Source organism: Maylandia zebra, linkage group LG1 (genome assembly GCF_041146795.1).
Source record: "Maylandia zebra isolate NMK-2024a linkage group LG1, Mzebra_GT3a, whole genome shotgun sequence".
Lineage (NCBI taxonomy): Eukaryota > Metazoa > Chordata > Actinopteri > Cichliformes > Cichlidae > Maylandia > Maylandia zebra.
Window position 1 is genome coordinate 8,917,804 of NC_135167.1, and position 22,289 is coordinate 8,940,092.

General features: G+C 40.6%; 1 protein-coding gene across 1 annotated transcript in view; it reads right to left on the reverse strand.

Moving 5' to 3' along the window:
• Positions 1-2,330: 2,330 nt before the first annotated feature.
• The window catches only part of wtip (WT1 interacting protein), a 37,815-nt gene continuing 17,856 nt past the window's right edge, over positions 2,331-22,289 (reverse strand). The window contains exons 3-8 of the mRNA XM_004539708.4: positions 13,357-13,424; positions 11,494-11,556; positions 10,848-10,978; positions 10,165-10,216; positions 9,236-9,304; positions 2,331-6,718 (exon numbers count right to left, since the gene is read on the reverse strand). Of these exons, the coding sequence (XP_004539765.2) occupies positions 6,566-6,718; positions 9,236-9,304; positions 10,165-10,216; positions 10,848-10,978; positions 11,494-11,556; positions 13,357-13,424 (536 nt within the window). The 3' untranslated portion in view covers positions 2,331-6,565. The remainder of the gene's footprint in view (positions 6,719-9,235; positions 9,305-10,164; positions 10,217-10,847; positions 10,979-11,493; positions 11,557-13,356; positions 13,425-22,289) is intronic.

Consider the following 22,289-nt stretch of genomic DNA (forward strand, 5'->3'; position numbering starts at 1 on the left):
CCTGTTCTCATTTGACACTTCTTTCTTTCACAGTGTAGCCTATGTGATAAGAGGGCAGTCCATACAACATGTTCACTTAAATGAAGATGAATTAATAAAACAGAAATACCAATGAGGCTTGATGAGATATGGATAGAAGCATCAGTTGGTGGGCAGTAAATTGCCATAAAATGGATCCAAAAATTGCCAATTAGGAGGACGAGGTCATCGAGAGATATGAATGACACAAAAGCAAAACACAATGCATGCGGCAAGTCAGGAAAGTATAAAATACCGCAGTTTTTTAATTTTATTTTGTTCAAATAGTGGCAAGTCATTGTTTCAGTAATTACTTGGCTCATAGTGAATGTTACAGAAAATAAATAGTGTCAGTGTGGGACTCAGTGAAGCTGATTTTAAACTGATTTTAACCACACCCTTGTTCCTTTAACGTGGTAAAAAGAGAACCATCCAAAACTGAGGATACAATTCGGAAAGACTCATCAAAATCAGATAATTGAATGTTGGAAAAATTCTGCCTGGTCTTAATTTGGATAGTACAAATCTAACCTTTGTATAGTAGAGACAGAGTTTGACACACACTGGGCGCTGCACTACCAGCTGACCACAGTCAACCGGAGTATTGTTGCTGAGCCTGTCCACAACTTTATGACTACAGTATACCCATCTTCTCATACTCCCACCAGAATATGGTGCTGTCTCACAAAGCTCAAATCATGTCCTTTGAGCACCTTTGGAGCTTGGTGGAACGGGAGATTTGAATCCTGGATGTGCAGCCAACAATTCTGCAGGAACTGTGTGATGCTATCGTGTCGTTATGGAGCAAAATCTCTGAGGAATGCTTCCAGCACCTTGCTTAATCTGAATCATTAAGAAGTAATTATGTCCCCCTCCAGGGGCAAGGGTACCTAGACCCGGTTTGTAGAGTACGCTTGGGGAGTGTGATCGTGTGTACAGCGTCTCTTTATGTCTGTCTCCACGTTGGTTGAGTGTGGAGTAAGTGCATATGAGAGCATGAGGGTGGGAATGGATGTTTGTATCTGTGTGTGCCTGTATGTCTGTGTCTATATGTCAGGTTGGGTGTCAGGCGCCACCTCTCTGGGGACATCTCAGGCCCTCCAAGGTTTGGAGGCCTATCTCCCCCTACCACCACTTCCCCTGCCAGTGGCGGACCCCCTCAGACATCGGTGCGTTGGTGGTTCTTTGTGTCCGGGGATGGGCGTCCAGGTACACACCGGCTCACTCCTTGGCGGCCGCTTATCGGGGCCTGGAGCCTGGGGCTCGCTCGGGCCACTTCGGAGGTGGGGTGCCCCCGGCCTCTCGGCCTGGGGCTCGGTCACTCAGGCACGGCTGGCTGCCGGCGGAGCTCACGGGCGCGTCACTGCAACTCCCCCTGGCTTCTGCTCCGCGGCTGCTGAGTGAGCCCTCATCTGGGACTCTCCTCAGCTCTTTCTGGGACAGTGGCGCGGCTGCCCCTCTGTTGGTCTTCCTTGGTCTCTTGTGTTCTGGGGGCCTCTGGATGTCTGGAGTTTTGATCTCCTCCATACCTGCTTCATGCCCTGGAGGACGGGGCTGTGGCCCCCCCACACCCTCTAGCAGATCATTACATGAAGGAACCTTTTAAAAAAACAAGCGCGTCCATGCTCACAGGTGTACACACGGGTGATCACACCCACAAACTACACCCTTTTTGGCTCCTACCTCAAAGCACACTGTGTTCTGTTGATCTTATGTGCTGCACAATAATGTTTAATATTTAGTATTTACTGTCATATTCCCATATATCATTGTGATGCTGTTTATTCTATTACTCTTGTTCTCTTCTGCTTGTTTTCTTTTTTCTTTCTCAGCAGGTGATCCAGGTGATTGATATATGCATTTATTTATTTATTTATTTTTTTTCCTGCTCATTCTGTTGGTTTTTGTTTTTTGCCCTTCTCCCCCGTCCCTCTTCTCAGCTGTTTCTCTTTCCCTCTTTCTTTCCCCCAGTCAAGTCTGTCCCGTATTCAGTAAGTGAAAATAAAATAAACAATAAAAGGTGAATCAAATGGACCATTACGGCAAGGCTGGGATGGTCCATTTGGTAAAGTAAATCCGTTGGGCATCTTTCTTTGCCTTTAGACAACAATTCTGATGGCAAAAGAGCCAAACGGGACAGGCAAAAAAAAAAAAAAAAAAAAAGAAGTAATTATGTCAAAATCCAGCCACCCTGGTACTGTCAAGGTGTAACTAACATATCGCATTAGAGATGCTGAGTGTACATAATTCTTGAATTATGATTAAAATAACATTCAGAGAATAAAACAAAACGAACATCAGAAATCGTTTGCAGTTAGCTACAAAACCACTTTATTGAAAAAGCAGATTATGTCATCTACAGTTAAATGATACGTCCCGATTTTAATACATTAAATAACTTTAGACTTTTTCATGTTTAGATAAATAGATCTAGTTTCCTTTTTTAAAATGAACCATCTAGGTAATCAAAACACTTAGCAATATAAAAGATGTGTGACAGGTATCCAGATGTGCTTATTGGAACTACGAGTAGGAGAAGATATCTTTTCTTTCCAAGTGATTTTTGACAGAATTATAAAATAAAATAAACTAGCCTTTTTATGTACAGGGTAACTACCTGTGTGCTATGCAGCAGAAACTGAAGTAGTACTTTTAAACAAGCGAATTAAGACATCTTTGAAGGGGATAAACTGGGCTTGTTAAGTCGTTGATAAAACACAAAAGTTCAGAAAATGCCTCATTCTTCAAGTATAGCACACATGACTTAACCCTTGTACAAAGTTGAGGTTAAACACATCAAATACGGGGGGAATGAATCACGTACAGTATGCAGTCCTTTTGTTCTTTTACACGTACTAGTCATTATTACATTCAAACGAATCTCATTACATCAGGTTACATTAAAAAGCCCTTTCGGCCTGTGGTGACCCCTGCCTTCAGTCTATGCTTCAGTCTCTGTTTTGGACACATTCAGTAGTATTTAATCAGACCTGCATGTATTACAGTATGAATAAAAGCACGGCCAGTGTTTGCAAGTAACAATTGGTGATTGTTTTACTCAAGTTTGCATACTTGACGGGTGGAGTTTAAGTGCTACGGTCAAAGTTTGACGTATGAGCTACTGGAGCATTAGCTGGAACATGTGTAAACTTCACATGTTTGAGATCCAGTATGGTACAAGAGAGAAGTTCAAACAAACACCAACAATTAGAGACAAACATCCGGAATATGGTAAGCAATGAACAGACAGCATCATCACAATCATTACCAGGTTTGAGAGCGCAAGGATCAGTGTGCTGGATGCTGCTGAGCCCTGCAAACACAGTGAGGTGCATGTGCCATGGCCCTGCCACTAATACGCACGCACACACACACACACACACACACACACACACACACACACACACACACACACACACGCATGCACGCACACACAATATTAGAAATTATGACAAGTTGCTCTTATTTCAAATAAGCTCATATTGTTGGGGTTCATCTGCAGAAGTGCAGGATTTCTTTCAGAATTAAGAGCTTTCCTCACAAAAACAATGCTTTAAATATAATCAGGGAATGATCAACAGACTGCCAGTTCAATAAACACACTGATAACAGTCCAATGAAGAAGGTTGGGAATTTTAGTTTAAAATATTTAAGTCTCGTGTTGGTCTTCCTTTGCATATATGTATAGATATATATGCACATCACTCACTAAAAGACATACATATAAGTGCCTGCCAATGCACACACACACACACACAAACACACACACACACAATCAAAGAAGGGGGTGTGGGTGGAACTCCCTAAAGAACACAGGTGGGACCAGCAGCTCCGTGTTCTCAGGTACATCCTCTCGAAACACAACAGCAGGCTTCATGGCAGACCAGAGAAAGACACACAAACAAACCTGTTCTGTCTTAAGGCATGTGGACAAGTGGAGATTCCTCATAGTAATGCACGATGTGCTGATGTGATTTAAAAAAAAAAAAAAAAGTCTGCAAAAACATCAGGAAACAGCGCCCTGAACAGATCTGGAGCAAAAGGTATTTGTAGATAAGCGTTCAGTCTGTTTTAACCCGCTTGGTTTACCCATGGTAGCAGAGAGAGTGTGGCCTTTTATGTCTCTCTTTTAAGGAAATTCAGCTACTTCCTGGTTGAAACAAATGATCATATATGCTTACCTGCATGACAATCACCAGCCTATCAAAACGACACTGTCCCAGTCTTGTAGCTTTAAAAACTGTTTGAATAAACTGTCTTTAGCCAAGAATATACCCTATATAGTTTAAAACAAGGAGTTCTCACACTTTTTTACTGGGGGAAATTTTTTTCCACAACCACTATATTATAAACCCTAAACAGATTAATTGTGTTTAGTGTCACCAGATGCTGTGGGCTGATATTTCTCCATGCGCGCCAGCAACCCAGCGGTCTAATACACCAAGCTAAATAGTAACAGGAACATTATAATGCACCCTGAGAGAAGTAAGAGCTGGTGACAGACTGATATGATGTTTCCCAACCTAATGTGGGAGGGAAATAATGGATCCAATATGCTGCTTTTACTGGCGCAAATAGTTCCAGTCTATATCTGTGAATTTAAACAATGAAGTTCAGTTTTCTAACTTACAGGAATTTATTCTGAGGACCACTTAGCAATAGGTTGCGGACCCCTGGGGATCCTCAGACCCCACTTTGAGAACTGTAGATAAAAAAGAGCTAATGAATGCTTTATTTTTGGAAATTTCTCCAACAGTGAGTCACAGCTGGAATTTTTCCTGTGAGCTGTGGACATCTGCCTTGTGCGACTGCTGAGTGTCCTTTAGTGTTGCACCAAAAGCCCTAATCCTCTGTATTTAAAGACTTATCTCCGGCTAATCTCTTAAGACGTTAGGATTAAGCTAAGTCTTAATCTTAATGATATAACTTTGATGACTTGTGGTGTGATGACAGAAGGCATGAAGATAAATTTAAAAGGGTCTGAAATAAAGATTAATATTTGTTTTACATTTTGTAGGATTTAACTACAACGTATAGCTGCCTCTATACAATCTGTGCGATGGGACTGCTCATCTGTTGTCTGTTAAAGACAGAGAATGATAACATTGGTTCAGTCAGGGAGCACATGACCAAAAGAAGTATTTTCTATTTGGCCTGGTCTGGGACTCCCTTGTCCTTAGAGCACCAGCGTGAAACTCCATCTCCTGTGATGGAGATGGGTTGCAATGTGACTTGCAGGTGTGTAGTACCTGTATGCAGGCTAAAGCTTATTAAATAGTGCACCCTGTATGTGATTTGCTAATTGGATCTGTAGAAGGCGGTGAGCTGAGAAGAAGAAGAAGAAGAGTGCACCCAAGCCTAGTTTCAAGGCCTGCCTGAACTAATGCGATGCTTGATTTGTAAGCTTTCTATGGTGAGTAAGGGCTAAAAGAAACTCATTTCACTGGGTGTACAAAGTGGGACAAAACAACTGAAGGCAAATACTATTTGATCCTGGTCTGCTCCTACAAAGCCTGTGAATCTCTGACAGGCATGAAGAGGCTCTGTGTCCTGGAGGAGAAATGATACAACAGACCAAAAGCTTCCGAGGCTTTAGACTGATTCTACCATGAGCGCAGCAACATTAAAAAGAAAACAACAAAACAAGAATCTACATCTAAGATCTGATGTGGAAAATGTCTGCAAAATATATATCCATATATAAAAGACAATCTATGTGCATCTAAAATTTTCTGTCATCATATAATCATTAATTAAGACACTGCTTGTGACTTCTAAGTGGAATGTCAGTCCGTCCTCTGGGCTTGTGGTGCTACTCTGCATCGGTGATGTCGAGGTGGTGCAAGGGTGACAGTTTTTCATCACAGCCCTGTGTCATGAATGCTGGGTGTCCATTGCATAGCCTTTAGCAGGACTCCATTTCAGTGTTAGAAGCTACACGGGGAGAGCCCACTCTGAAGGCACGGCATGCCCACTCGTTGGGCCTGTCCGGCCCAGCCAGCACTGGAATGCAGTGGCTCGTTCCCCGGCCTTCCTGACGCTAACATCAGCAGCGTTCTCAGATGTGACAGCACTGGTGAATTCACGTGGTAAATTGCTTCAGTCAAAGCATAAGAGTGAAAGATACAGAAAGGATGAGAGAGAAAGCAAGGAGAGAGTTGAATTTGCGCTTTCTCCTCCAATCCAGAAACCCTCTTTCTGATGAATGTGCTGGGGTCAGGAGGTGTGACGTCATCAGGGGCCTCTGGGTGAGCTGGCGTGTTGACTTTCAGGGTTAGGCGCCCAAGGGGGAGGGGGATGGAAAGGACCACAAATGGAGGGTAAGGGAGGGACCCTTTTCCCCAACCCTAGCATGTAATAGCAGGGCTTGTGGTGGGAGCTGCACTGTGTGTGTTAGTCCACGGACTGGCTGTCCAGCTGAGGACGGGGGCAGTAACTCAGATGGCCACAGAGAGGCTTCTCTGGAACTGCTGAAGAGGGTGCAGGCCTTTTTTTGCCCACTGCTGGTGTCCCAGATCACCTGGGATGTGGAGCTTAGTTCTCCCAATCACAGTTCAGTGACATGGAGAGGGTAGCTGGGGGGCGCATGGGCAGGAACCTGCGACTGGAGCCGAAGGATGTGGCAGTCGTGGCAGAGCAGGTGGCCTTCCAGTGGATAACAGCGGTGCCTTTCCTCATCATTTAACTGGAGACCGCAGTCCTGAAATAAATATAATTACATATATTTAATAATCACGCTCACACATATTAATAAAAATCCATTTAGACACTATAAAACATGTATTTTACATGCACTGGTAAATTTTGAGGTTTTATGCTATTTTGCTTCCAAAATGTCTCAGACTGGTGGAGCAATCATACAGTCAGGCATTTACCTTTTGCTAATTTGAGATTTTACACATGAACTTCAGACATTTTCAGCAGAATTGTGTTGGGATGATTTCAAAAGGAGGAAACAGCAGGAAAGAGTGTACTTCAAAGACCGAAGCTGGCAATGTGGTTTAGATGAGAGAGCTGCCTGGGCAGAGCACGCCGGAGGCAGCACACATGGTGCTACTTTGACTACTGGCTGTACATTTTGCAGATCAGAACAAAAACCCCAAATTACCCATCGACCTTTTCAGAAGTGAGCTTGCAGCTTAAAGACTGTCTAATTTCATCTGACGTTTCCACTGTCACATGGATCTCTTGGGTGCATGCACTACTTGGCACGAGTAAGCAAACACCTTTTGTCTTTTTAAGTAAAATAGTAGATGTTTATGATCCACAACCTTCTCTGTGATCTTCCTATTTTCCACTTGCCTGATAACTTCATCTTCTTCAATCCTTTGTCCGATATATCAACCATCCCTTCTCTGCACATGTCCAAACCATCTCGACCTGAGCTGTTCCTCTGATATACTCATTTCTAAGCTTGTCTGTTCCAGTGATTCACAACAAATATCCAGGTTTCTGCTGTGCATATTTAAATAGTGAACTGTAGACCTGCGATGCAAAGTAACTGGAGAGGTTTTAAAGTAATAATTATAAGCTTTCAATATTTAACCAGTAAATATTGAATTTCAAACATATATCTTTAAAATCAGATTTCTTTCTTATATTTTAAGCCCAAAATCTCCACCTATAGCTACCAAACTTTCAATTTTTGGAGCAGTCTATATCCTGAAGGTTTTAATAGCATTCAGAGTCACATTTATGGAAGATTTTACTCTTAAAAACTTGGGGGGGAAAGTATTTTTTTCCTGTTGATAACAGCAAAAACAGATTTCAACAAATTAAGCCACCTGCAATATAAAAGTACTTTGCTCAGTGTAAAGTTATTAGTTAGTTTTTAATTATTTTTACTGTCTTTACCTGTAGTTTCTTTCCTTAAAGAAATAATTTGAGATTTTGGGAAACAGGCTTGTTTGCAGAAAATGAACAGATGAGAAAACTAATTAGTGACACCAAGTTGTGCCAGTGACTTCAGTGTGGGCGTCTTTCTGGACCCTCGTTGTAAACAGGGTGCTGACTCTGAGACAAATCATAGACAGTGAGTGGGTTTATCCTTGAAGAGTTCAGATGTCCAGAGGGAACTGTGGGTTTGAGAAAAGCTGCCTCCAAAGACGGGGATAGAGGCTGTTCAAATTGTATGCTTTGATGAATGAGCACACTGATCTCTGAGCCTGCAGAGGAATTCTGCGCATGGCTGACACGACGAGACCCCGATGTGGACCCTGACCATGTTGGAGGGATTACATAAACTGACTGCTAACCACTCAGGTGATTTAAAACCGGATAAACAGCTTAAAAATGTACATATTATAAATGAATTTTCACTGTGCATCAATGTGATTCTCGCTGTATTTTCAAAAATCCAACTGTCGTGTTACAGCATTACAGAAAAAACATGTTTTTTTCCCCTCAATATGTAATTATTTACCATCTTCAGAATGATTCAACTGCAGACTTTACCCTTCCTGTCCATAAGCCTCCCTCTCACCCCCCATTCAGAGCTCCACTGAATGATTACCCGCTGCTTATATAACGATCTGATGCATTTCTATGAAGCGGAACCTCAGCCATTCAGACATATGCAAGTTGTATCCTGCTCAGGGGATAGTAAAAATGATCTCACGATTTAGAAAAAAACCCCTGCTCAATCGCTGCAGGGAGGCGTGAAATGTTTATTTGTTTCACTAAACATTCATGGCACACTTGAACTAAAAAAAAAATCTAGCAGCCAAGTTGAGCGACAGGATGACTGAGATGTCAGAAGCTGGGTTTAAGCAGCAAGCCCCCAGCCGAGCTGCAATGCGCTTTGTCAATGAGTCACATATTGAGCTGTAACCTTTGGTTGATATCCATCAGTATGTTTTTTTTCCCCTGTCTGTGTCTCATTCATTCCACAAGAGCAGTGATTCACACTCGTTGGTAGAAAACAGTGAGTCTATTCTTATCCCACGATTTGGAGATCTTACCACAGTTCACTGTGTTTACGGGACTAAGCAGATGTGCACGTGTGTTAGTGTGTGTGTGTGTGTGCTAAAGTAGTGTGCAAATATGTCCTTGTGTGTGTTTTTATAATTTCAACCGCCTCAAAAGTTGAATCACGCACAGTGATGCTTAATTCACTCTAATCAAATCCCAGGCATGGCAGATCACTCTTACTCATACCTTGTGAAGTGTGTGTGAGAAAGAGAGACTACAGTCAGTGTACGCAGTCGAAGTGACTCACCTCACAATGGTAGCACTCCACGTGGTAGTCCTTGTCCATAGAAACAACGCGAATAGTTTCCTCAGAGCCCTGTGGAGACAAACACACAGAAAGTGATGAGTTTGATGTTTGAGCCCTGCAGCTTTTATTATTAATTTTTGATTCATTCATTCTACTTTTATCTAAAACATATTGGCTTTTATTTTCACCTTCAAAGCAAAAGCTTTTGTTTGCTTTGGTTTTTGTACATTTTTTCTGTAAGCATCTCCCTGTTGGTGATTGTGTGCTAGTAAGAGATCATTAAAAAGAAAATCCATGAAAAATTCAATGAAAAAGAAAATCGGACGATTCTTCCCTCACAGGGCGCCGCTATGTGGAGCTGTTATTTTTCGATTGCTTTGGGAAGTTATATTCTGACTTTGTGCTCGTTTGAATCTGCAGTGGGTGTAGTGGATCTCCTTGAGTGTGTCAGAAGGGCGACTCTTCAAGTTGAATTTTTGAGAATGCAGATGTAAATGAAGACAGTCAAATCTGGTGAGAAAGTGAGTGATGAGTGAGAATTAGGTTGTTCTATGTGAAGGTGCAGTTTGGGTCAGTTGTGGTGAATGTTCTCCCTCAGACACGTTGGGATGTTACAGAAAACCTCAACACTCTGACAAAGATCCCAGGGGGGAAAAATCACGCTGTAAATGTTTGTGAATCTGAGCTTGGACACCTGCTCCCGGTTGGTATCTGAGTTGTAGCAGCATCTCTTATTGCCGTTCTTGATCCCAGATTAGATTTTGCCACCTCTTTTACATAGATTCGGAAAAAATTAGTTACATGAATGAGCCTTTTTGCAAATACACCCGACGTTCACATGATTAATGTCAAATTCTGGTCTCTGAGTCCAACCAAAGTCATCAGTAACACTCAAAAACGGCAAGATGTAATATTGTTTTGCTCGTTACCTGGGCTGGAAGGATGGGCTGGTTACATGAGGCACACTTGGGGGCAAAAACCCTGTAATGGAAAAAAAATCGTCAACCTTGTGTTTAACTCAACTAAATCTAAAAGTTGTTTTTAGACATATAATACACATTCATACCCAATTTTTGGATGCTGTTTAAAATGTAAACAAAAACAGAATGCAATACAAATCTCACAAACCTATATTTTACTCACAATAGAACAGAAAACATATCAATGGCTCAAGCTGAGAAAATCTACCACTTTAAGGGAAAAAAATTGGCTCATTTTTCATTTGCTGGCAGCAACACATCTCAAAAAACTTAGGACGAGGCCATGTTTATCACTGTGTACCAACAACAGATGGGATGGGCGCAACAAATGATTGCTCTTGCCATTAAATTCAAATTGATGTAATATTTATCACGAAATAATTAAATATTTCAATTTAAACATGTGACATGATAATTAAATATGAGTTTATGAGAATTGCAAATCGTGGCTTTCTGTTTTCATCCCAACTTTTTTGGAATTGTGGTTGTAAATACCAGGACAATAATTAAACAAACAGGAGGGTGTGGCGTACCCCCGTGACACCTGGCAGACTGAGACAGACTGCTTCTTTGTGCCAAACATTACTTTTACGTGCTGAGCTGTTTGTTTACAAAAACGATCGTCTTCTTACGTGTGGTAGTCTTTGACACAGTAGATGTTGTTCTCAACGTCCACAGTGAAAGGCACTCCATCTAGACCCTCCTTACACACAACACAGCGGAAACAGCCGGGATGGTAGGACTTGCCTAGTGCCTGGAGGATCTAAACTCCCACACAGAAAAAAATAGAGAAGAAAATAGAAGATAATAATAGTTCTTATATAGGACTTAAATAACAGGTATGGACATGCAGTAGGACATAATAGGCAGAGAAAGGGTTACACTCTCTAAAGGGCTGTCCAATTTTTTATTGGAATAGGGTTATTCAGACAGTATGTGAGATTGCTGGAGTGAAGGTCTCAAATATAATTGACTTTGGACTCCTGCAGGACAAAAAGATGATAACTTTATCTTGGAGAAAAATTGATGTAGCTATAGATATATGTATGAGTGAAGGAAATTATATCTTGGAAAAATACTGGATTATACAACACTACATCTTTTTTATCTGTATCTTCTTTAAAATTCTTTGTTAAATATGTAAAGTAAAAATTCTCTGTTCTCCTCTAACGGTTGTGAAAACACAGCAGCATGCTTAATTGCTGAATCAGATTAATGATTTTTATTAAAAACGTGGTTGATAAGGAAAAAAAGGTCTTCGTTGCTCAAGGCTCTTACCATCTCCATGATGAGGTGACCACACACAAAGCACTTCTCAGCCGTCTGCTGGAAACCAGAGTACTGTGGGTGAAACCAGACACGCAGATTATCATGCTGAGTATTGCTTTTTTGGATACTGTTGCACTGACTGACCTTGCAATCTAAAGCAATGCGTCACACTTTCTGCATGAAAACATGTTTCAATCTTGTATTTATCTACAGAGGGAATTGCTTGTTAAATGAGATCAGTTATGCCCTTTTCACCTCTATATCTTTATTTTTGAACTCTGCGTGAATTACAATTAAAAACAATTCTTATTTGTCTCATACTGAATGTAAATGTAGCCTCAAAAAAGCTGTTACAGTTTCGCTCACTTTCGCTCACTTTGGCTGGCTGCATCTTCTAATGGTTCACTTACACCAGAGCAAAAATAGGATGTCAACCACCTAGCAACTAAGCAGAATTGTTTGTTTCCCAGTGACTGTATTATTATTATTTTTTTGTTTTGTTTTGCTTTGAGCGTGTGGCACATTCAATTTCTGTGGGACCTCTGTGCTCTCAGTCAGAGCTGTGCGTGTCAAATGACCATATAAGGATATCATCTCTCTGACATTGTACAGAACCAAGAGCTGAAAAAACTGCCAGTGTTCAGTGTTTTGAAGCGTGAGCTGTTGAGCTATTCAACCTTAATGTGTTGACCTCATTATTTGTAACTTTGACCATGTTAAATGTAACAGTTTAATTATGAAAGGAAATAAATAAAAGCATAATAGATACACTTTATAATGAGATGACCAGGCTTTATTTAGAATCATCTCATCATTCTCTTAGCCTCCATTACTTTTTTTTACAGCTATAACTAATTCGTCAAAGATTCCTTCATGTTGAGGGAGTTTAGTGCCCTCTGTCTTCTACAGGAAATAAAACACTCGCCAACACATCAGTAGCTCCTTCCCTTCAAACCTGAAGCCCAGGCAAATAATTAAAGCGACCATCTGCAGCACACAACCCCCTCTGGGTCATGACCTGATTGATACAGAGGGGCCTGCTAATGGAGACACTGCTACCAGGTGGAGGTGGTAGGTCATGATGGGCAGGCTGCCCCCTGCCCTGACATCTCTGCTCTGAATCTACCATCTGCCAGCACCTCCCCCCACCTATGAAGCACCCCCAGGGTGACAGCCCAGACTAGCCGTGCATCAGCCGTAGGAGGGAGGCGGAAGGAGATTAGTCTCATCCCGACATCTCAAAGGTGTTGATTGTAAATTGCAAAACAGGAATCTGAGTGTTTCCTAACAGGCCAGCAGGTTACAGGAAAGCTGCCTATAAACAGGAAGTACTCTCAGCACATGAGGCTAACAGTTTTGGTGTAATATGGACAACAAAACCAATTTCAACATCTGCGGTAGAGGAAGTGTTTGCAGCCACCTTCCTTGTTTGAAATCAGTTACATTTTATTCAAATCACATACAGCTAGAGTAAACAAAATATGATGGTCACGATTCTCAGTGTTCAGTGGAGCATGAGATCAGGTCCAGTGTCTGGCCTGTTAACCTGCAGCAGATGGACCAGGAGTCTGAGAGCTGCAGCTGTCCAACCCTCCTCCTCCTTCTCCACCTCCTAATTGTAAGTGCCGGGGAGCAGCTCGCAGTGTAATTGAGCTCCTTGGGGAAATTATTAGTGTGAATTGAAGGGGTGGTGCTAAAGCCCTAATTGTAGCTGTTCAATGTTTTTCCTCCAGAGGGTTCAAGAATGTAGCCTGAGGTCCTAATTCTTCGCTCTTTCTGCTCCACCTGCATCCCCGTCTGACTCCAGCATGAGGCAAACACACAGTGATGCACTCATCACAGAACAAAATCAATAACCATGAGAGCACTTACCAGAAAGTCCTCCTCACAGTAGACCTTTCCATTGACGTTGTAGAACGCTTTCCCTCGTAGCCTCCTCCCTGAAAAGATGAACGGCAAATTAAAAATGCAACATGCAAAGATGTATATAGACTATATAGTCAAAAGTATGTGGATGCTCATAGTTTTGTACTTTGGATCTAGAAATCTTAAGGCACAGACCCTTACAGTAAACAAGAGAACCGCTTATATACAGTGGGAATATTATTTCTCATCTCCTTGCATTCATTTGCTATTTTGTTGTCTACCAACAACCAAACAGTGTGACGAGGGATTTTCTGACAACCAAACATTATTATAGCACACTGTACTTTACAGTATACCACAAGTGGACATCAAGGTATGAATTATTTTTTTTGTAACGGTACATTTTAAGCAGTTCTTTCCTTTAACAACAAAAACAACAACTAAAAAAAGTTGACGTGAGCCCCAGACTTTATGTGTAGTTGTTACATTTTGGGAATTACGAATAAGTGATACAGCAAAGGTCTTGGTTAACCTACTGAAAGAAGAAGAAGAAAGACAACTATCACAAAAGCCATGTGTCTTTTGACTTCAGCTGGACTGAATGATCATCATCACTGTCATCTGTCAGTACAGTTTGGGTAATAATAAAAAAGCACTTTGCAAATGAAACATCTGAGAGAAATAGGCCAACATCAAAATAGTGGTAGACCGTTCAAAAGTGTCTGATTTAAAAGTGTCTTTTCCAGTGAAGGCAAGGTATCTGCCAGTGGACTGATGACATCCAGATGTTACAAACTGAATCAAAAGGAGAACTAATGATATGTCAGAGGACACAAAGGTTATTTTCTGAACATATAAATATAGTCATCCCTTTAAATTCTGGCTTACACAAAAATTGTGAAAACCATTGCACTGAACATTGTTGCACACCAACCTTAGCCCCCCCCCAAAACATCAACATGTTACCTCAGCAGAACAATGCTAACTGCTACACACCATGAAACCCACAAAGTTTTAGGAAGTAAAAAGAAGAAACCATCACAAACACAAAATAAGTCCAACACACAAACACTCAAATGACCCAAAGGCTTGACTGCCAATGTGCCATGACATTCTCAAAGGTGCCATATTCTTGCTTTGATGGGTCAGAGATGGCATGAGGAGGATTTACACGATATTAGGCAGCTGGTTTGAATGCTGTGACTCATCAGTTTAAGTAATTGCAACTTTGTGGCAACAGTTTCCACTTTGCTTGCAAACTGACTTTCTTTTTGCATAAATTCCAAAACTTTTTAAGAGGACCTGCAGATTTTTTCTGTGTAAAATTTTTTTTGGTGCAACCACACTTTAAAATCTTAGCTGAGTGGGAAAGGATTTGACAAAGTTTAGTGTAAAACCGTAAAAACCATCCCAGAATACTAGAGAAAGCAAAGAGATGAGCTTATCCAATTTTCCACTTTTTAAAATCTGATGATAAAATAGTCGATTTTCTTTATTGCTGGTTTGCAGATTTCTGTCACAGCTGCACCATCCACCCACTGTTTAAACCTACTGTTTGTAAAGGACATGAAAAGGAAGCTGAATTCGGAATAGAAGAAAGATAGCTTAAATGAAAGAATGTCGGCCTTCTAGTGAAGAGCAGTTAAAATTGCATGTCGCAGGTAGAGAATGAACTGAGTAGCTGCACCGAGGTCCAGTATTAGAAAAATAAATTGTATCTTGAAATACGAATCCTCCCGCAGACATCAATAATAAAAATATGGAAGAGAAAATGTGCACTTTTAGACTGTATTTGTTAGGTTATCACTTCTTTGCCCCCCAAAAACTAAAAAAACTAAAAAATAAACAATTAACCAATTATTTCAGACAGAACATGCGATATAACACTTCTGTTAACTTTTACATGCAAAAACACATCCTACTGTATCCTTTTCTTTTATCTGCCACGGCCACAGCACACAGAGTGCGGAGCAGATGGTTCGCTAAAAAAAGGCAACTTTCTGCCTCCGTTTAATTACCTCAACCATTGATCCCGACAAGAATCCATTCACAACCCATACACAATCAATACAGCAGGCTGCTTGCCAAACCTCCCCCAAAAATCTCCACTCTTCCCTGCTATTGTGCACTGCTCACAGACAGACCAACAATAGCAGACTGGAGGGAGGATGTCCCTTATTCTGACACATACAGAAAACGACAACCAGCTTTTCAACACCGCTTCATTATTCTAAATAACTTTAAAACCCTAAAAAAGTCACAGGCCCACAACACATAAACATGTCCACACTGTGAGCCCGGGTTCAGGACACCGAGCTTCTAGCGCAGAGTGAGAACACTGAATTCCTCTGGGTTAGACTTCATTCATCAGAATCCAAGTTTGAATCCAAACTGAAAAGGAAATTCTGCTGCGGGCTGGCTTCTACAGCCCCCTGCCATGCATCTCACACTGCTCGCCCATTCAAATTCATTTAACAGCAGCGGTGTCTCTGTGGCAGCACGATGACTTCACCCAAGCCTGGCAGACGAAACCCATGGATCTCATAAATCTGCAGGATTAGTCAGATTTAATTGTCGTCCTGAGCCACCACTGATTTTATGGGTGTCCCAGCATGAAAAATATGCTGCTTTTTTTTTTTTAACTTAAATTTATGCAGTCGCTATATTTCATACACATGCACTCACATGCACTCACACACACACACACTGTCACAATGCTGGGAGATGGCAATACATTAACATCCACATAAATGGCTGGAGCAGCAGAGGAATGTTGTCCACACAATAGGTGAGACTTTTAAGACTTTGAGACTGAGGAGCAATTAGCATTTTGGTAGCGAGGAGCAAAAAAGAAAAGGAGGATTGAAGAAGAGCTCTTCATAGATGAGACTTTGAAGGGGCTAAACTGGCAGGAGCAGTGAGATTATAGTGAACAGTGCAGCAGCAGGGGCTGCGAGGTGTTGCTGTGTGCTGGTCTGTGGCCTCTGCTCTGGAGTTTGGGGTCTGGAAGGTGAATACAAAGGCCCCAGTGCTGATGACTGTGTGGAGCGCTGCTAGGGGAGCAGGCCGACTGAGCAAACGGGGACATTCTTTCTGCCTGAGGTCACTAGCTGGTCCCATTCATCCCCCCCGCACCTCTCCAGCACCCGCTCTCTGCCCACTTCCATCACCAAGAAAAAGAGGGGGAGGGCTCCATGCCTCCCTCTCGCTCCTTTGGCCTTTTGTGACCAGACATTGCTGCAGAGGGGCCGAATGTCCTCACAGTCCTGCAAGGCATTGAATCAGTAGCTCTATTTATATTTTGCAATCTACCTGCAGGTTTTACAGAGCCTGATCCATGATTATAGCTCAGTCAAATTGCTCCCATTAGGCCCCTGACTGCATGTAAACTTGAGCATATTTTACCCATCCTGGCATCATAGACTAGCTAGATGTGCAGTTTGGGATTTACTTTAAAACCCTTTTCTCATTTTCATGTCTCACTCTGCTTGCTTGTCTTAGTTATTACTTTTAGAAGTTCCAACCAGAGGTTGTGTTAGACTTTGTCATCGCCTTTCATTTTGATGGACAGGGTTGTGAAGTTTCCTAACTTATTTTCTCATTACCTACCTACAAATAAAAAGAGTATCCATTGATGGGGACATCAATGCATAAGGGACAAATAATGGTACATCACAAAAAAGAATAGAAATGTAAAAAATCTGCTGTAAGGTCACTCCACATGTCAGCAGCAAAAGAAACAGATTCGACAGTTCAAGCGGAGGCACTAAAACAACCTTGTGTCTAAACTAGCAAATATAAGGTGACTTGAGCTGGGTGCTTGATTGAGTGTAATCAAATGCATCAAAGAGGGCTGCTGCAGAGGCGAAAGCTTTTTGTGTCCGATTTTATTTTATTCTGAAGGGCAAACTCTGTCCAACCTCGCTCTGCTGCTACACCCAAAACTGAAATAACCAGCATCATGTTTCCAGCAGGAAAGTGATTGTAATTTAACAAAAGTTTTTTATGATTAAACTTTCCAATGCTGCAAGCGCTTAGGTTCATTTTGCCTGCCTAATCTGCTCCTTCTGCATGAGGAACCAGCTGCACCCATGACTCAGTCGTAATCACGCTCCGACACCTCACTGGAGGATTCAACCGTGTATGTTTAATTTTAGGTTGTATATATAGAAGACAGCAACTGGTGTGTTTATTTAATATTTTGATGAATCCACCATCTAATCCATCAAAAAGACTGACAGACTTCAGATTTTTCCATCACTTTTTAAAAAAAAGAAAAACATTTAGTTAACTGGAGTCAATTTTCAATTGATTCAATTTTAAGTCAAAAGTTGACACAGGGCACTTTAATTTCAAACCATACTCGCATTATTTTGACATCACAGCATTTGAAACTAGAGGTTTACAACTGATTTTGTTAGGTTATTTACACAGTCATAGTATTTACTTAATTTCATAGTTTATATTTTATAGGGACAGGTATGCAACATGCCTAACAGCACAGAGCTAATTTTCAATAGCATTTAAAATCCATGAACGTCAGCACACCACATGCATATGAGTTTGGTATGGTTTATAATGACACATAATGATGAGTGATTTTCTCCTCTCCCTCTTTCTGCTCCTGACCTCTGCACGTATGACGGCCGCGTGCAATTTTTGGTCATTTACAAATCTCAGCTCATCTGTTAGTGCATGCATTTTGAATGCTGGTGTCACCATGGCGAAGGTATCATTCGGCTAAATTTTCCTCTGGTATGGCAGTTTCGGTTAAGCCTATTCAGTCAAAAAAGAAAGAAAAAACCCAGCAGGAGTCACTCGTCTTCACTGAAAGGATAGAAATCATTTCATTGGGCATCCAGGTTGTTTAGACGCTTTCACCTAAAATGAGAGCTGTGTATTTTTTCTACACAATGTTAGTGTGTCTGAGATTCATCCTTGGATCATGTGGGAGATGTGGCCTTTTCTATGACTACCAAAATGAGAATGTGGGAATCTTATTTTTGCATAATACAAAAAGAAGATTTAACACGTTGCAGTGACTTTGTTAAGTTGCATGCTGTTTCTGGTCTGAATAATTTTTTCCTACCAATAAGATACAGATGTAATTGTGATCTTTTGTACATTTTGGATGCAGGACATGTGTCGACTATTCTCTGCAACTCTAGAAAACTGACAAAAAATCCAACCCTTAAGGTTAAGTTCATGGCTGGAGTTCAAATAGAAGTGAAGATGACAGGATTTCTTTCAGTGTAACCTGAGCTCATGGTATGCACATGAAGCTCGACCCAAGACTTCCAAAGCCACAGAGAGTCCCCCCTTTGGATAGTACTTTATGAACATTGAGGAATTATTATGATATGTTTACTTTGAAAATCTTTGTGTTATCTCCTTTGATTTTTTTAAGGACAGGCATTTATTAAACAGAGTGAAAAAGTGTTACTTCTCTAGTCATGGTATATGTCTAGCACACACACACACACACACACACACACACACACACACACACACACACACACACACACACAAACATTAATTTTCTGTTGCAGCAATGGTAAGTTACTGACTTTTTCAACTGTTGGGCTTGATAGCTTTACCTGGATTAGTGCACTGAATATGAAGCTGAAGATTTAAAGGAAGGAAATAATAAAGTTTTCATAAATATGATGAATTAAACTATGGGTAGAGAAATGAAGCATGCTTTACGTTTCTTTAGTTTGACTTAGGGCTGCTCGATTATGGCAAAAATGATAATCACGATTATTTTCACTGAAATTGAGATCACGATTATTTGACGATATTTATTTAACCCTTTAAGACCTACTATAGAACCAAGTCCACCAGAGCTTATATTATTATTTTTTTTTACATGTTGTAGTGCCATTTGTGGGAGCATTTCAAGTTGCTATACATCAATACAACTGTTATAGCCCATATTTTAATAATATGTATGCATTAAGTCCATAGTAATTACATAAATTGCAAAAAAGTGCAATAAACTACAAAAAAAATTGAAAATCGCTTTTGTTTTGTTTACATATATTTCTACTTGGAGAAATTTAAGAGGTTTATCCCTCAAAACTTTAAATACAATAAAGTTGCAAAAAAATAGTTTCCCACCACAGGAAATTTATTTTGAGTGTCTTCATAGTTTTATTTTGGAGATACAGCAATTTTTATATACTGCAGGAAAAACAAAAAACAATCCTATGATGCAAATTTGCAAAGAAAACAGCATGTGCATCATTTTACTGTGGGAAGTGTTATGAACAGCTGATGGATCGGCAAAGCGTGTTTCTGGAATATTATGTTTTTGTTCCTGCAAGTGCTTTTTATGCAATTTTTGCAAAGCTATATGTGGAACGAAACCGTGACCGAGGACAAGCTGATGGCATCAGATGTAAGTACAACTCCTCCGGTTTCATATGCAAAACAAATTATTGTGCTAGCTTACACGGTTCAGGTTCTACAGGGATTTAAAAATAGTTACGCAAAACGGAGCGTGCTGCTCTGACCGGCTTTAAAGGGTTAACAATAACTTTAAAAAATAATATAAAATAGTGTGCAACACCACTGAAGTTTTTTTTTTTTTTTTTAAACTCTCTTTTCAACCAACAGCAGTCACTCTCCTCTCCAAATAACTTCTGCTTAGCTTTCTGAGCTTCCCTCGGGTCCTCTTAATCAGCGGTCTCCAACCTTTTTTGCGCCACGGACTGGTTTATGCCCGACAATATTTTCACAGACGGCCTTTAAGGTGTCGCGGATAAATGAGGGAGGGGCTAATAATCGGCTCAGTCATTTTTAATGATCGTTGAAAGCCCAGATCGTAATCGTGATTAAAATTCGATTAATTGAGCAGCCCTAGTTTGACTGACATTTTCCAGTCCAGTCCATTAACAATGGAAGTCTGAATTAAGACCTCAATAGCAGACTTTTTAACTGCAGCCTAAAAGGTGTTGCTCTCTTTGCAGCAGCTCAGTTGCATCAGCTGAGCTTATAGCAGCCACATGCTGCGAAGAGAAAGGGGAACATTTCAGAGTTTGACACAAAATAATTTCTTTAGTAGAAAAAAATGAAAACCAAGCCTCTATTTTTTTTAATGGTTCATAGTGGGGGCTTTCCAGCTTTGGCAGAAATCATGAATCATGACTACTGAGGTTACAAACACTTATAATCACAAACTTTAAGCAAAGAAAGAAGAAGAAGAAAACAGTGTGTCCTTTTAATTTGTCCATTTGAGTGTCCATAATCTTTAAATGACGAAATACATATGAACTAAAATGAACTTCAAAACTTTGCAGCGAGTGAACATGAATTCATAACGCTTTTTGGACTGTCAGTTGAAACTGATCCATTGATTTTGCAGCCTTACACTCTAAAAACTGATGAAATATTATTAAAACATTTTCCATGACGATCTCCCCAGACTTGATTGCTGGCCCTGTCTCTTTCTATCTAAAGATCTTTAGATATAAACCAATTGCAAAACGATATGAAGAAGACAATCGTGTTCCTTAATGATCTGTCACATATCATATCACATAGAATCCCGTTTCCCATCATACACTTAGGTTTTGTACCTGGTGGAGTAACAGTGGCACCTGCATTCTCAAGCCGCTGCTGCCTTGAACTTGTGAAACTGTTGTTATCTGCGTTTGCATTGACGTCAGAAGTCAAACATAAGCCAGTAAGAACAATTAAGCAGATGTCAATCAGCTTAAACCCTTTACATTCTTGGTGATTGGGTCTAATACGGTAAAATAAATTGTCAGCATAAAACAGACAACGCACAATATAATCTTTTACCATTAACCTTTGAATTGCTGATCTACTGAGCTGACCTTTTGACCAGATAGAAAAGCTGAAACATCTACATCCCTAAAGCAAATGCTGACACAGAAGTGGATCATATCAGGTCACATTCCAACAAGAAGTATTTGTCAACTTCCTACTGGTGACACGCCTGCTGGTGTGTTTCAACACGAGATAACTGTTCCCCTCTGAGAGGAAGTTTATCCCGTGGCAAAACGTGCTTACTAAAAGTGCACTTAGAAAATTCGCTCTTACACTGCTCTTGCTAGCAGTTAATCAAATATAAATAGCATCTGAAAACCAATGACTTCCCAAGGTTAATAGTTGTATTATTACTTCCTCTAAGATTTTATGAGTTAGTCAAATTTTATCAGTGGCCAAACAAATTTGAGCTTTACAAAAAAGGGTAAAGTGAACCCGTCACACATCCTCAGGTTGGACATTTTTGGTGGTACTGATGAGCATCTGAAAACCAATCACACCGCCGAGTTTGGCTCCTCAATCAGGTCAATTAGCCAGAATAAACAGTTCACATGACAGCACGGACCTGCCTGCAGTTACAAGGAGAGAGCTTCAGTACATACAGAAGCTTATTGTTTTACATTCACATCAAAAGACAACAGAAAATTTTGTTAGCTGTATTTTAATTTAATTCCGCGCTTTGTCACTGACAATAAACCAGCCTAACAGAGAGGAATGTGCTGGCAGAAGGCGTCACTCTGTTCTCTCTCTGGCAGAGAAACCACGAGAGCGTTTGCCTGGCTGCAGGAACAGATAAATATGGTGATTGGCTCACAAAGGAACTTCAAACTGATTTTTTCATACAATGCAATCACAAGCCTCTGCAGACCTTCATGTTTTTGGTATTCTGAGAGAAACCCCAGTCACGGAGGCTACAGCAAAGTCTGCTGTAAGCATATTATCCACCTCTGAACAGTGGAGATTAACATCATATAGACTGTGGATAAAAATGGACTCAAACTTTAGTGTTTTGCTCTGTTATGTATTTTCTGAAGCAAAGCTTATCAATAAAGGGGAGTAACGTTGGTCACTGCATTCCTTAACTACATCATAGGCACAGATACTTGCTAAACTTAGTGCTGAATAACAGATTAATTAAATATTAG